Below are 14,902 nucleotides of genomic sequence, written 5' to 3'. Positions count from 1 at the left end.
GAGAGTTTAATGCAGCAGCTTGATACTGCGCCTTAGTAGTGATGTAACTTTTGTTTACTTTGAGCAGAGACAGTAATTTTGTGCTTGACGTTAAAATACTGGATGTCAGTGTTGTGTTGTAACCGCACGGCACTTGGAAAAATTAAATGCTTAAACTTGTGAGGATGTAACTACAAAATCTGAATGGGCTGGTCTCTGACGTCCTCTGGATTTGGTCTGTTCAGAGATCTCTTGGGAGCAGGACAAGGACTCCACCACTTGCAATGGCTTTGGTGCAATGTGGTAGTCACAGGATGAAAAAGCCATACAAAGTGAAGGCTGCTTGCTTGTCACCTGCATTGTCAGTTGTTTTCAGGAACTGTTAGCACTTGTCAACATCCACCAAAAAAAAAAGCGCTGTATAGTTTAATGTAAATTTGGTCTTATTGCTTATATCGCTTGGAGGGTCAGGCAGATGCAGACACAGCTGGAGGGGCTGGTGCATGTGGAAGAGCATCAGAGGCACCTATGCGTCCCATTCTCCATCCTGCTCTGAGCGTGGGCAAGTGGGAAGTACGGAAGAGCTGCTTTCTGCTCCTCTGCACGTAGCCGTTCAAAGGGATTGAGCGCAAACCAAAAAACTGGTGCGCTGTTATGAGCCGCACGTAACGTAAGTGCGAAAGGAGATGTAACGTGTGAGCACTGATGCACCATGGGGAGGGGAGCTGGACAGTGGTGTGTTTTAGAGAGCTTGTGTATGGGTAATTACAATTTAATTGGTGCTGGAAATAGTGTCCTTTGTGAATACTGCAGCACCTTACAAGTGAGACTGTCTCAAGTCTTGTTTGCGTAGCTTGCAAACTCTTGTGTTTCTTCTTTCTGGGAACAAAGTTCTGTTTGAGGGTGGAAATGTGCCTGGCTGTGCTCAGTGAGCTTCTGCTCCTTCATTCAGGATTAAGTGAATGTTGGGAGGTCTTTGGACAGATATTGATGTTGAGAAGAAAAATACGCATCAGTGTGGGTAGTTATGGTGATACTTGAGCATCTGTGCAACACTTGGATTGAAATATTTTATATTAGACATTTTTAGAATCTTACTGTTGGCAGAGGTTTCTGTGGAAGAGACAGGGAAGAAGAGCGGTTCTCCTGGTTCCTAGTTCCCTACCTTGCTTTCTGCCCTTGTGTGTCTGCTGCTTATGTGAGCAACATACAAATGAGACCACCTACATATGGAAACATTGAGATGTAAAGATGTGAGGTAAAGTGCTGGTAGGTAGTGAGTTACATTCTTGGTAGAAAGCTTAATTTTTATTTTTTAAGCCTGAACTGCACATCTGATGTGATATTTCAAGTGGAAATGATCAATGCTTGTTACATGTGAACCCTCTTGTGTTAGTTTCTTTTTCATTTTCAATTCTGTTACAAGCTTTGAAACAAGTTTAAGCTGAAGCCAAAAATAGGGTTTCCTGGGTAACATGAAGAGAACTAAAGCAACGAGTGGAAGTCACTTTGCTCTTTGAGCTTCTCTGTGCAAATGCAATTCCGGTAACCAACACTTTTCAAGACAGTGTGACAAGTTAACAAACTCATTCAGGGTGAAGTTGAGTGATTATGCAAGGAACAGTCCTCAGCTGTTTTCAGCCATGGCCTTTTAAAATAAAAATTACTTTCCTAGAGTCACAGGTGAAGTGAAGCAGAACACGACAAACACGGTGATGTGCAGAGTGCAAGGGGAGTGGAACAGTGTGCTTGAGTTCACCTACAGCAACGGGGAGACAAAATACGTGGACTTGACAAAGCTGTCTGTGACCAGAAAACGAGTCCGGCCCCTTGAGAAACAAGGACCATTTGAATCAAGGTAGAGTATGTTTGCTATTCTCTGATCCTTTGTGTCCTGAGCAGTCTGGATAATGCTCTGGGAAAACCTGCAAATGTAGATGTTATTTGTGGATAGTGCGTAGCAGCAGTGATATTAATTTTTTAGTTTTTTAAAAACAAAACCTAAGTGCCTGATGAGAAGTGCAAAAAACAAGTGCAGGCACATGGTTGTTTATCTTGTCTCTCTTATTTGTGGACAGAGTTATCTTATGAGTTTGCAAGGTGCCTGCTAGAACGGATACTCCTTATTTGTTTTGTTTTTAACCATCAGCTACACAGCAGGGCAGCTCCTGACAAGGGAGGTCCTCACAAGAAGCTGCTTGTTGACTAGCACTCAAATGGCAGCTCTACAAAGTGTGCAAAGAGGTGTTAGATTGGCACAGCCAAAACCTCAGAGCCGTTTCTATCTGCTCCTGATTGCTCATGTAGCTGTGAGACTTGACCATGAGCTCTTCCACCTATGCTGGTGGGACTCAAAGCAGCCTGAGGTGGTTCATCACATGGAAGCAGAGGGAGGAGTGCTCCTGTTCTGTGAGAACTGTGTGTGGCCATCCTGTAGTTCCAGGTGGCAGGCTGAGGTGACTTGTGAAAACTGATGTTAACGATTTGTTTTGTAGGAGGCTGTGGCAGCACGTAACAGAGTCTCTGCGGGATGGAGACATTGATAAGGCTACGGAGCACAAGCGAGCCCTTGAAGAACGGCAGAGGAACGAAGAGAGGCTTCGTGCGGAAACAGAAACACCTTGGTGTACTAAATACTTCCTTAAAGAAGTAAGTTCCCAAGCAGTGTAGCCTTTTAAGGCAGAGGCAGATTCTAAGGAGAGCATGTGCACACATGGATCTATGTCCTGTCAGAATAAAGTATGTAGCCTTAGGTTTTATAGACTAGATCCATAGGAGCAGGGTGACCTGAGCACTCCCAAACATAAAAAGCTGTGACTTCACTCTTCACAAACACTTCAGTTTGTTGGTTCCATTACAGCAAAATGTTTGGCTGTTTCGTGATTCACTTTATTTTACCAAGGCCTTCCTAGTGGTGTGGGAAAAACAGCTTTACATGTGCACGTGTAAGTAGACTGTAACAGTAAATATCCAAAGAAAATAATCAGTAGTATTAACTTTGCTTATGTTGTTTGCAAATGAACTCAAGATATTACTGGTAGCAAGAAGGAACATCAGTTCATTCTCAGCCTAGAACTTTTTGTGTTCTTGTACGTTACGTTTTGGATTGATCTTATTTGTTCAGTGGTTTAACCTGTATTTCAGTAATAATAATAATATAGTAAGATTTTTAACATGGTGATCTGCAGCCTACCAAAGACGGCTGGGGGCTGCTGGTATAACTGTGAAAGAGGCTTTCCTTGTGATCCAGATGACGAGAACCTGCTTGTGTGCAGAGCTTTGCAGAGCCTCGTGCAAGATGGGAGGACTCAGCTAAAATTTGTGCTGTAGTAGGTTAGATTCTCCTTGTAGTGAAAGCTTTATCTGTTAAACTGCAGTTTTGTAACTTCCCCTTCTTTTTCTTCCCATATCTGTGATCTAGTAAGGTTTTAAAACTTAGACTAAGAAGGAAACATACATATTTCTCTTTTTTTAAGTTTGGGACTATCTTTTAGCTCTAATAGAGCTTTTTGTTTTCTAAAGCCATGGTAGTATGATTAGCTCAGATTTAGATATTTGTATAATTAGTATCTTGATTTAGAAGAGGTAAAATTCTCTTGCTAATCCACAGTGCAGGTCTACTCAGAAAATGTTTAAACATAATCCTGAGCTGCTTCATTTCTGGGTAAGCAGTTGGGCTGCGTTAGAGCTGGAAATCCTGAGTAGCTGCCTCTTGCTTGCTTGGCTTTTTAAAGGAATGGAGTGGAGGAGAGTGGCTTTCCATCTGGGTTAATTACAAACGCAGCCGATTGCCAGGGAGTGCTCTGGGATTCCCAGAGTCCGTGTGTATCCTGAGCAGTCTTAGCAGCCTATGGCAGTGATCTCTGTGTCTTAATCCGTGGGAGTTAAAGGCATAAGTGATGCCCCTCTGATTTTTGCAGCTATTAGTCTAATAGTTGTATGAAAGGAGTTCTCTTGGGGCAGTGTCTTTACTATAACCATATTTTCTCTTTAAATTGCAGGGAGATGGCTGGGTTTATCATAAACCCCTCTGGAAAACAGTCTCTGCTGCGCAAACTCAGCAAATGGACACTAACTAGAAAAGATGCTTTAAGATGAGTTTTCTGCTTTTCCTCTCCTTTACCTCTGTCTCTCAAAACACGGTAATCACACCGAGTGTCCCCTTTTTATGTAATTGTGAAAGTTTAAATGAGCATAAAGAAATAAGTAAACTAGGGCACTTTAAAGCTATTAAAAAAATCAAAAGTTGTAGAGACAAACTTGCCAGGTACGTTCAACCAGCTTGGTTTTTTTGTATGATCCAAGAGATTTTTATCTGAATTGTGTAAGATTCTTCTAAGTAGATCTGATTGCAAAAGCTGCCTAAGAGAAGAAGGAATCGTTGGATTTTGGAGTGGCATGGGAACTTTGTTGAGAATCTGCATCAAGCTCTTTAATAACTGAAACCTGCTCAGTACCCATGTAGACAACAGCAACAAAAACTGCTGCTTTTATACCCGGTGATTAACCCTTTTGGCAAAAACCGGAGGGATGTTTGGAAGCGGTGCCTGAAATCAGTGTTAAGAAACAATTGGATCGTGTTGACTTTTTCCGTCGGAGAGAACGCGTGCATGCATCGGAGGAATATGGGATACATGTAGAGACTACGTTTCTTTTTTATGGATTTATAAAAGCAATTAGAATTGTAACCATGGAGAATTTTTTCCTCTGAAGCGTTTTAATATACTTGAAATAATTGACTTGAATTGGAAAAGTAATTTGAAAACTTTTCAACTCCTAATTTTATTAAATCTCTTTGAGTGACTTTGATTTTTCTCATGTTATAGTGTGATGAGGTTTGGCCTTTTTTTTTCCTCTTCCACTCTCCTTTCCCAAGGACTAAAGCTTTCAAAATGGTCAGAAACCAAACAATTTTGTATTTAAATTTCTCTGCCCATCTAATCATCTCAGAGGTGAAGTATCAGTGTTACAAACTGTCCTTTGGATTGTTTTGTTTTTTCTCCTGTGGTGTTACTCAGAACAAAGCAGTGAAATGTGACCTGTGAATACATGGACTGTGGGTCCTGGTTTTTCATCTTACCATAAAAAACAAGCTGATTATACTGAGGACTGGGTATTGATTTGAAACACAATCAGAAATCAGGAAACTGTATTCAGGTACAAACATCCTTTTTGTTTTGTTTTTTTTTTTTTATAACTATTTTATTGAAGTCTAAGAATTGCTGGCAATTAAGAATAGTACTTATTATGGCTTTCCTTATTGGTGTAACTACAAGCTACCTTAATTTTTCCGACAGTGGTGCCTTAATCTGCTTTTTCTTCTGATGTAGTCTTCCAGACAGTGTATATAACATTATCTGCCGCTTCCCAGCCATGGCAGTGGCGGCACCTGATCCAGCATCATGAGAACTCGCAATTGTGTGACCTGGTAAGATGTTTTCTGTGGAGAAGATCTGAGTGTAAGAATGCATCAGAAGGTTTAAATACCCATATTAACTTTCAACACAAACTGTAAATTGTGAAGGGAAAAAAAAAAAAAGAGTTGGGTTTATGCACAACTGTTTTGATCCTCTTGTACTTTTTTTTTTTTGCTGTGAAATGCACTGAGATCTCAATGCAAGTCATAGTCTGTTTGTGAGAAGTGGGGGTGGGAATAATAAAACTACAAAATGATTCATTTGTTCTGTCTCCTTTCCTAGAGATCAGGTGACAAGGAAGAGTTAGGTTGTTGTTAATTTTGATGCTGGCAATCTGTCTGTCTGGGCTTTCCTTGGCCCTGGAAGTGGGATGTTTTGGCACTGTGCACTTGAGTATTAACGATATTCTCCGGCAGAAGAATGTTGTAGGCCCTGCCATCTCGTTTGTGATATTCTATAGAACCATCCTGTTGTGTTAGTTCTGGATATCCATTGGGCATTTTCATGTTTAACCAGGAATAAAAATAAAAATGAAAACAGTGGGATTAGTTCCTCCTTGTTTCTGGGTCCGCGGCACATTTGGGGTGTGCTCCTTGGCCAGTTCCAGGGTTTGGGGTAGGGGTTGTGGTGGCAATGCCTGAACTGCCATGCTTCATTGGTACCTGCACCAAACTGGGGGCAGTAGGGGGACAGAAAACAAATATATGTATATGCTTCATAGTTGTTTTATCCATGTCATATAGCGGATTTGCTTTTAACAAACATCAAGGGCCGTGGTGCAAGGTCCAGCTTTTAACATTGCAGTGATCAGAGCGGAAAACCCTTATCAGCTGAGTGTACTCTGAGGATCAAACTTGTGCTTAATAAAATATAGACCTGTGACTCAGTCACTTGAGCTCTGCTTGTAGTTTTGATTTGTGAATTTGTCAAGGTGATGGCTGTAAAGCAGACTGGAAAGCTCCCATGTTGACTATAAACCCTTTTGTGTTCCTTACATAATATTATCAGTAAAATCTTTTCCACTCTCATCTGGTATGCTTGTGGTTTCACACTGAGAAAGCTGTTACTAATTTTGTTGCGTAAAAATAGACCAACACTGAAGAAACAGTCTTCTAAAATACATGAAACCGTTTCTTTTAACATGGGGGTGAGTTAGGAAAAAAAGAAAGTGAAGTCTGCCTTTGCTCAGGTGATCACAAGAACTGGAATGGCTTCCTGATGTGGATTTAGTTATGATGCAAATTTCTAGTTACTTCTAGAAACAAAGGACAGAGTTGAAAACAGTTTAAAAAAATTCCAGCCGCTGAATATCCAGCTTAAATTGGAAGACGTTTATGTGATTCTTCTGGGAGTTGCAAGCACCCTATGGACTAACGTGTGTATTTTTAACTCTGACCGGATCTGATTATCTTGCGTAACTGCTGTTGTTTCCATCTTGTACCTTCTGGAACAGGGAAGGGCTCAGCACTGCGGCCTGTGCAGATATTTGCTAAAACCACAGCATGTTCAACAGGGAGCATGGCAGAATGTAGGATTTGGGTTTGTATTCCCTTCTGTCATTTTTGGCTTGATTGAGCTTTGCTGAAGTTAAGAGCAAAATTCTTGTTGATCTCAGTGATACTTTATTTGTAGGATCCCTGAGTTATAAACAGATCTTGGAGCTTAAATCAGTGTTTCTCTTCAGAGGTGCTGTGTACCCTGCTGCTTGTGGAAAACCCAGAATGTGACAAGTCACTTTTATTTAACATGGGCATTCAAGCGTATAATCCTGAAAGCTTGATTCTGGCTTGCCTTTAATGGGAAAAAAAATGCATTGTGTAAATCAGAGAGTTCAAGTTTTTAGGCATGTGGAGGGGAATAGACTGAGAAGTTTTTCAGTGTATTTACAGTGTAAACTGTCAAGCCCAGGATTAAGTCTCTGACCCCCCAGGTTAATTTGCATTCCAGCCATCAGAGTCAGCAATGTCTTCAGTGTCTCCTTTCCATGGGCCGATGCCCCCGTGTCCCAGTCACCTGTGAGGAGAACAGGCCAGAAGTGTCTTTTAAAGCCTCTTGAACCGAACTTGGAAGAACAAGTAAACATATTCATCAGTGTCATATCCAAACAACTCGGTGCAGAACTTGGTAGGGGAAATTTTGCACTGAGTATTATGGGAAGTAAGGATTGAATAGCCTGGGGGGACTTTGGTGTGTTTCTGTAATTTCTTATCTCCATGTCAGGAAAGCTGCCACATGCTCTCTGTTCCTCTTGGGCATAAATACAGTAGAACAGTGGTCAATGCATTAGAGGAATGAGACTGAACTGAGGTGGATGGAAAGGGTTTTTGGTGAATTGGGGGGGATATGCTGCAGGAGAAAGGGCTTAGCTTGGAAAAATGGTAAGATCACAGTTGCAGGTGGAGACTTACACTTGGTAGCTGAAGTTAGTTTTTATTATTTAGATTGGATGCAGCCTAATTCATTCCCCTTCTGTCCTTCTCCAAAGTGATTAGAGACAATTTTATTCTAGGCTTTTAATTTAGCTGTAGAAACAGTCCAAAAGGTGGGAGCAATAGAGCCTCGGCTGCGGAAAGCTCGAGGCTGTTGTGTGGTTTTCTCCCTTCCCTCTTGTAGGGGCTGACCCGTGCAGCCGTGTGCTCCCGAGCAACGTGTTCCTCCCAGCTGTCCTGAAAACACCTCTCTGCGTGGGGGAGTGTCAGGAAAACCTTAGAGCAGCAAAGGGGTTTTATTGCCTTTTGCTCCCAAGGGTGGAGGGGTTAAGGTCTGCACAGTGTCGAGGGTTCAGAGTGAGGTGCCCAGGCAGCCTGGCTTGGTCTGGTGGTGATGGGAGCAAAGGTCCCTGCTTCTGTCTGATCACATTTCCTCAGATCGAGTAACAGCAGACAGGTGGGAAAGAGTTGCAAGAAGAATGAGCCAACACGTTTGTGTTGATGGTATTACTGTGGCACAAATCCATCACCTAGAGGTGGCAGGAACCTGGGCTGACGTGAGGACAGAGTTGTCTGTGTACCCCATGTGGAGACTTCTTAGGGTGAAACAGCAGCATCTGCATGGGCAACTTCTTTTTCTAATGAAGAAACTTCATGCACTCACCTGAACTGTCAAGTGCACCCAGGAATTTCCCAGTGAAAAAAGGTGTGTTGGAGTTGCAGCAAATCAGACTTTTCCAAACTGGATTATCTGGTATCTTCACGATGTATTGGGGACTGTCTGATCAATGAATAGTTTTCTTGGGTTCTAGCACTTCCTCCACTAACAGTGTGTTACATCTCAAGATTATTTTTTTTCTGCTGCTACAACGGATTTTTGTCTGTGTGGAGGCCATTAAAAAAGGAAAACAAAAAGTTGTCCTGATCTCTGCAAAATAAGCAGTTAGAAGAGAAACTTGTGATAGCAATATGGAAGAACTTCAACAGATAGACATGGAATTCAGGTACTTATTAATAAAAGATTAAACATTATTATTTAAAAAATAATAAAAGGGATGCTTTGCATCATTATACATTTAAAGTAAGTACAAAATCAGTTCATATATAATGTTGCACTTTAACCAAAGTATTGATTCCACAGTTCACTGTATCTGTGGGAGAAAACAGACCTTATTTATATAAGTTATGTTCTAGATCTTAGTTTCATTCTAAAAAATGGAGCGAGGGGGTTTTTTTCCCCATGAGCTAAATGCTTCTCGCTTATCCTCTTGTTTCTCACGATGAGGCTTTTTGCTTGCTGTGTCACTGCGTATTTCTGCTGCCGTCACTGTCCTGGTGCTCCCCGCTGGGAGAAGCTGTTTTGCTGGCCTCGTTGTCCGTGTTGTTGTTGAGGATGTCGTCGCAATCCATCTGCGCCATCAGGTTGAAGCGCTCGGCCACGCAGTGTGCGGTGAGCCGGGCCTCGGGGTCGTGGTCCCAGCACTCCGTGATGGTGTCGCACAGAAAGCGCATCCCCTGCGGGCAGAAGGGCCGAAATCAGGATCAGAAAGCAAAACGAAGAGGAGCTGGAAGCTGATCTAAAGCAATCACAGTTTTACCATATTTTGGACAGCTTCCTGCAGAAATACCTTTTTTTTTTTCTTTCTTTTTTAATTTATTTTTTGGCTAACCTTAAGCACAGAAGGAAAACAGCCTTGGGGAGCTGTGGCAAGTGCCAGCGTTTGTACCACCACCGGCAGCGCTTGTGTCGGAGCAGCTCACCTGGGATCTGGTCCCAAGGATTTTCCGCTCTCCCTGGAAGTCAGGTTGTGTTTACTGTGGGACTTAAATAGGGGCTGGAAGGAAAGAGACCCTCCATTATCTCCTACCAGCCTTGCCTGTTCAGAGCATCCTAAAACTGGGATGGAGAGGAGAGGTCCAGAATTGTGTGTCCAGCAGGACCAGTGCAGTGATTGTCCCCCCTCTCCTTGGCACTGGTGAGGCTGCACCTCGAATCCTGTGTTCAGTTTTGGGCCCCTCACTACAGGAAAGACATTGAGGTGCTGGGGAATGTTCAGAGAAGGGAATGGAGCTGGTGAAGGGTCTGGAGCACAAGTCTGATGAGGAGCAGCTGAGGCAGCTGGGGCTGTTTAGCCTGGAGAAAAGGAGGCTGAGGGGAGACCTTATCACTGTCTGCAACTACCTGAAAGGAGGTTGTAGCATGGAGGGTGTTGGTCTCTTCTCTCAAGTAACAAGTGATAGGACAAGAAGAAACGGCCTCAAGTTGTGCCAGGGGAGGTTTAGATTGGATATTAGGAAACATTTATTCATGAAAAGGGCTGTCAGGCACTGGAACAGGCTGCCCAGGGAGGTGGTTGAGTCACCATCCCTGGAGGTGTTTAAAAGATGTGTAGATTAGGTCCTCAGGGACATGGTTTAGTGCTACATTGAGGTTATGGTTGGACTCAATGTTCTTAAGGGTCTCTTCCAACCAAAATGATTTGATGGTGACCTTCAGGTTGGCTGTGTGGTGGGTCTCTGCATTTCAGGGCTGTGCCACCTGGGTGGAGAGGAGAGTCAAAGGCAAGTTTGGGATTCAACATCTTAAATCTGACTTAAATCTTAAATCTGAGCTTTCTGAAAGGATCCGTGGTGCCAAAGAGTCATTGTGGTGTGCAGCTGAGCTCTTGTTTTTTCACCACAAAATAGTGTCTTGCTTTAGGTGGGATTGGGTGCTTCTCAATGTGCTCCAGAACATGTTCAGTTTCTCTCAGTTGCAATGGTTATTTCTCACAGTGAGATATCTGTATATCTGTATATCTATATATCTATATATCTATATATCTATATATCTATTATTTTTTGCCAATTGTGTGGTGCTCTGAAAAGAGTCCAAATATTTTTGGGCTTAAAACCAAGGTGGCAGCATTCAGATGGTATTTTTCCCACTCTGAAGCTAGTAACACAGCCAGCACCAGAAGCTACGTGGAACTTTTCTTTGCTGATATAATTCCTATCATGTGCTATTGCTTTCTGCATTATGGTCAACCAAGGTTGCAGCACAGTGGAAAAATCCGTATTCTAAGTAAAGCTTCATGTTTTCCAGTAGTTTACCTGTAGTTCTTAATTTGCAGTTAAGAGAAACCAAAATTCTCACATGGACCAACAAAACAGGAAAATGCAAGTCCTACAGAGATGTACTCTGTGTCATCCCCCTTCTGCACCTTTCTCTGAACTCGCTTGTACTAAATCTTCCATAATGGACACAGATTAGAACAGGATTGTGCAGTACAAGTGACAGATGGTGTGTTTCGGTACCTCTTATATCACTCATTTATTAGCTTAGTGGAAAGGATTTGAGGATAATTGATTAACATGCAAAAACAAAGTGGCTTAGCTGAAGCTTTTAAAAAAAGCCTTTTCTCAAACAGAACATAGCACTGTCACGTGGTTTAGTAATTAGATTTTCTGTGCTTATTTAGCCCTGAAATCATGATATTTATAAGCAGTTTGCCTTGTAAATAACAACAATGCTCTTTTGAATGGTACAGTCAGAACACCTCGTTACACTCACAACATGGACTTAATTTGGGTTTTACGTTTGATATCAGATTTCCAGAAGATGCTGAGTTTTACCAGTGTGTTTTAGTGGCAATATTGACTTAAGCTCCCACTGGTCCTGTCCTGCACCAGCCCATTGGTTGTGTCAGTGCAACAGTCTGTTTCAGCTGCTTCATGAACCAGATCCAGGAATTTACCTGGCTTCAATAACCACTTTATAATAACTTATGGTGTGGTGTGAAGTGAGGAGGAAGCATGGGCTTAAGGTGTTTGTAAGTTATCTTGGAGACTTTGGGGATAAGTTTCTTCAGTGGGCTTTATTGTGCAGCCTTGCAAACGGTTGTCCTGGAGCTGCTGGTGGGCAGCACGTTGGGTGAGTCAGCTCTGTCAGGACAAGTATTGCCTGTGTGTGCTGAAAACCTGAAACCGCGAAACAATGTAGGTCTTCACTTGGCTGATAGGGATCCTGATGGCTGAAACGTGGAAGTAAAGTTTGGAGCTTTGCATTAAGCTGATTTTTGTTGGTGGGAACATCTATGGGTGCTTCCCATTCAGGTGAGCAATTTGTCACCCTTCCTTCTTTTTTTGCCACCCTTTCTTTTCTTCTTCTGGAGCATCTTTCTTATGAGGGGAGACTAAGGGAGCTGGGTCTTTTCAGCCTGGAGAAGAGAAGCTGAAAGGAGATCTCATAAACATTTATAAATATCTCCAGGATGGGTGTCAAAAGGATGGACCAGACTCCTTTCAGTGGTGCCCAACAATAGAATGAGGGGCAATGAGCACAGACTGAAGCACAGGAGGTTCCATCTGAATGTAAGGAGCAACTTCTTTAATTTGAGGTGCCAGAGCCCTGGAACAGGCTGCCCAGAGAGGATGTGGAGTCTCCTTTTCTGGAGACATTCAAGCTCACCCAGACACATTCCTGTGTGATCTGCTCTGGTGAACCTGCTTTAGCAGGCGGGTTGGACTGATGCTCTCCAGAGGTCCCTTCCAACCCCAACCACTCTGTGATTCTTGGGGTCACTTCCTCCCTCAGGAAGCCCCTGAGCCCAGGAGTGGCCCAAGCCGGTGGTTTTCTGCTGCTTCCCAGCAGATGGTGCTGCCCTGTGCTGCATCCCGGGGAGACTGCTTGTAAAATACCCGGAAAAATCATCTAAAGCCAGGCTTGTGAGGAGATGCTTATTAGATCAGCTAAGATTAGTCGGAGCCAAACTTTCAGCAACACAACATGGCTTTTCTGTTCCTCTTCCCCGATGAATATCAGGGGGTCTAATAAAAGTTACTGCCTTGTAAGCCTTGCTCTGTTTACATGCTAGACCAACCCAACTACAGCAACGTTATTAATTGGAAGTGATTGCAGTCGGCCCTTCTTCATCTCAGCAAACAGTGCAGTTATGGTCAGACTCTGTCATAGTGTGATTTTTCACAGCCCAAGCCTGTGTACACTTCTCCTGTGGCTTCAAAGTTTATCAGAGACCCTGGGAGGTGAATGTCCAAGATGAATGCTCAAAGGCTTTCAATGTGTAGCAGTGCTGATTGAAGTTCCTGTATTTGCCTTCATCAAGGGAAAAGGAACTTCAGAAATGGGCTTGCTGACTGATAAACTCACCGATGATCCAGCAGAAACCACGCATTCATTTGATGCTGTTTGCAGCTTTGGTCAGTCAGGTCAGTTCTGAGTCTTTGGACAAACATGGTTTTTAGAGGTGTTGTAGGGAAAACATAGTCGTCTTGTATCATGAAATTAAATCTTTCCTCTTGAAAAGCCTGGCTTTATATGCCATCCAGGCAGAGTGGAAGCAGCAGCAGTGTGTTTTATGGGTGGATACTGCAAAATGATGCACTGAACACCACAAAGCTCTGAGCCTGTGGGCTTGATGGTTCTGCTTGTTTTTTGGATGAACTGAGTTGTCGATCAGCGGATGGTGTTTTTCTACAAGACACGTGAAATTTAAGTAGCGCCAAAGTCAGACAAGGTTTGAAAATCACAGTCAGCATGCCCATTACCCCTTGTGTCTTCAATACATGGAAGTACTGGACCTAGGGGAAAGGGACATCTCATGGCCAGGAGGTAACTGTTTCTGGTGCTGGTTGGTCTGCATGTGCTGGAGGATGGCTTTTACAGACCAAATTTCATCATTGCTGAAGTATTTCTATTCTGGAGAGCTGCATTGTGCTTTGTGTGCTGAAACACGGTGCTTTCAGACCCTCCAAGCTGAAGGCTGCTCAAAGACTTCTCCTTGGCAGGTTCCCTGCTCTCAGCTTCACATGCGTTTCCCACTTGTTTCACTCGCAGGAGACGCTTCTAATTTTGGTTTTCCTTGCAGAAGTCCTTCTTATATGCCAAGTCATGATTTCTCATGTTAGAGGTAATTTTGAGCTTGAAATCTCCACGACCAGACAGATAGGAGGCTGGGTGCATCTTCCTCCCCTCTGTCCCTGCTGTGCAAGGGGCTGTGAGTTCCCTAACTAAAGCTTTCTGCGTATGGTGGTTGTGGGACAAATGGGGTGGACCCATACCATGTACTTGTCTCACGAGAATAACTTGCACTGAAATGGTCCATTTTGCTGTTATCCGCAAGGTAACAGAGTACAATCTCTTGGCATTTATAATGCTTCCCGATCAGAGCAATTTATTCATCATTATATTTTGCCGTGCCCCTGGCTGGTGGCTTCTAAACACTGGGGAGCTGGGTATTGTGGGGCTTATGTGGGCTCAGCCAGCCAAGAAGGAGCTGTAAGTAGGGCGCAGGAGTTCTGCCTGCTGTTGCTTTGATTACAGCCGTGATGATTTTTTTTATGCCGGGTGAATGAAGTGGAACAATGTGGGTTGCTCTTTACTGGAGCAGTTACTCCCAGCTTACCTGATGCACCAGCCAGCTGCTCGGGATCTCAGGACGTCCTCTGCCGTGCAGCACGATGTCCCTCATGGTGTCCACGCAGGGCTGCTCCTGGACTTTTGACCCAAAGGGCAGCTCATAATTCTTTACCTCTGTGAAGAAGCAACAGCAGCATTACAGGGTGTTTTTCATGCATTTGGTGTTTTGCTTTGGTATGGTCGACTGGATGAGGATATATTTGTTTCTCAGACTGCAAAAATAATTGAATCTGGAAACAATTTAGAATTTGAACATAGAAATGTAGTGGTGAGTTTTCATGTAGAGGTTATTTTCAGAGACATGACCAAGGAACCATCTGGCCACCTTCCTAAACCCAAGAGATGTGCTACAAAGGACTTGGTGTGTGTTTGGGTGAGACGTATTTTTAACATGTAAAATGTGTTATGCTGGTGATAGCTGGGAGAGGTGATTGTGGACCAGCATCCAGATTCCTGCTGCGGGCAGGGATCGGGTTAGAGGAGAAATGGCCATTCCAGAGGAACAACCCCATCTCGTGGAGAAAAAGCCTGTTGCAGGGGTGAGAGGCCGCCCTTGTTTCTGCCAGCTCCTGCCTGGACACAAACACAGGTAAAGTACGAGTGGGGAAGGATGGCCTGGGATGCTGGTTCGGGAGCAAAGGCTGGACGGGACATCTGAA

The 14,902-nt window shown here is 43.4% G+C and overlaps 2 protein-coding genes across 2 annotated transcripts in view; one reads left to right on the top strand and one right to left on the bottom strand.

The window, feature by feature from the left end:
• The window catches only part of OSBPL11 (oxysterol binding protein like 11), a 37,935-nt gene extending 32,440 nt beyond the window's left edge, over nt 1-5,495 (top strand). Inside the window, exons 11-13 of the mRNA XM_080347180.1 lie at nt 1,655-1,837; nt 2,475-2,628; nt 3,981-5,495. Of these exons, the coding sequence (XP_080203306.1) occupies nt 1,655-1,837; nt 2,475-2,628; nt 3,981-4,058 (415 nt within the window). The 3' untranslated portion in view covers nt 4,059-5,495. The remainder of the gene's footprint in view (nt 1-1,654; nt 1,838-2,474; nt 2,629-3,980) is intronic.
• Nucleotides 5,496-9,127: 3,632 nt separating this feature from the next.
• Nucleotides 9,128-14,902, bottom strand: part of LOC308041562 (TGF-beta receptor type-2-like) — a gene marked incomplete at its 3' end in the record, with an annotated part of 33,476 nt that continues 27,701 nt past the window's right edge. Inside the window, exons 6-7 of the mRNA XM_080346312.1 lie at nt 14,230-14,357; nt 9,128-9,340 (exon numbers count right to left, since the gene is read on the bottom strand). Of these exons, the coding sequence (XP_080202438.1) occupies nt 9,128-9,340; nt 14,230-14,357 (341 nt within the window). The remainder of the gene's footprint in view (nt 9,341-14,229; nt 14,358-14,902) is intronic.

This window comes from Nesoenas mayeri (genome assembly GCF_963082525.1).
Source record: "Nesoenas mayeri genome assembly, chromosome: 6".
Classification (NCBI taxonomy): Eukaryota; Metazoa; Chordata; class Aves; order Columbiformes; family Columbidae; genus Nesoenas; species Nesoenas mayeri.
This window is presented reverse-complemented; position numbering and strand designations above follow the sequence as displayed.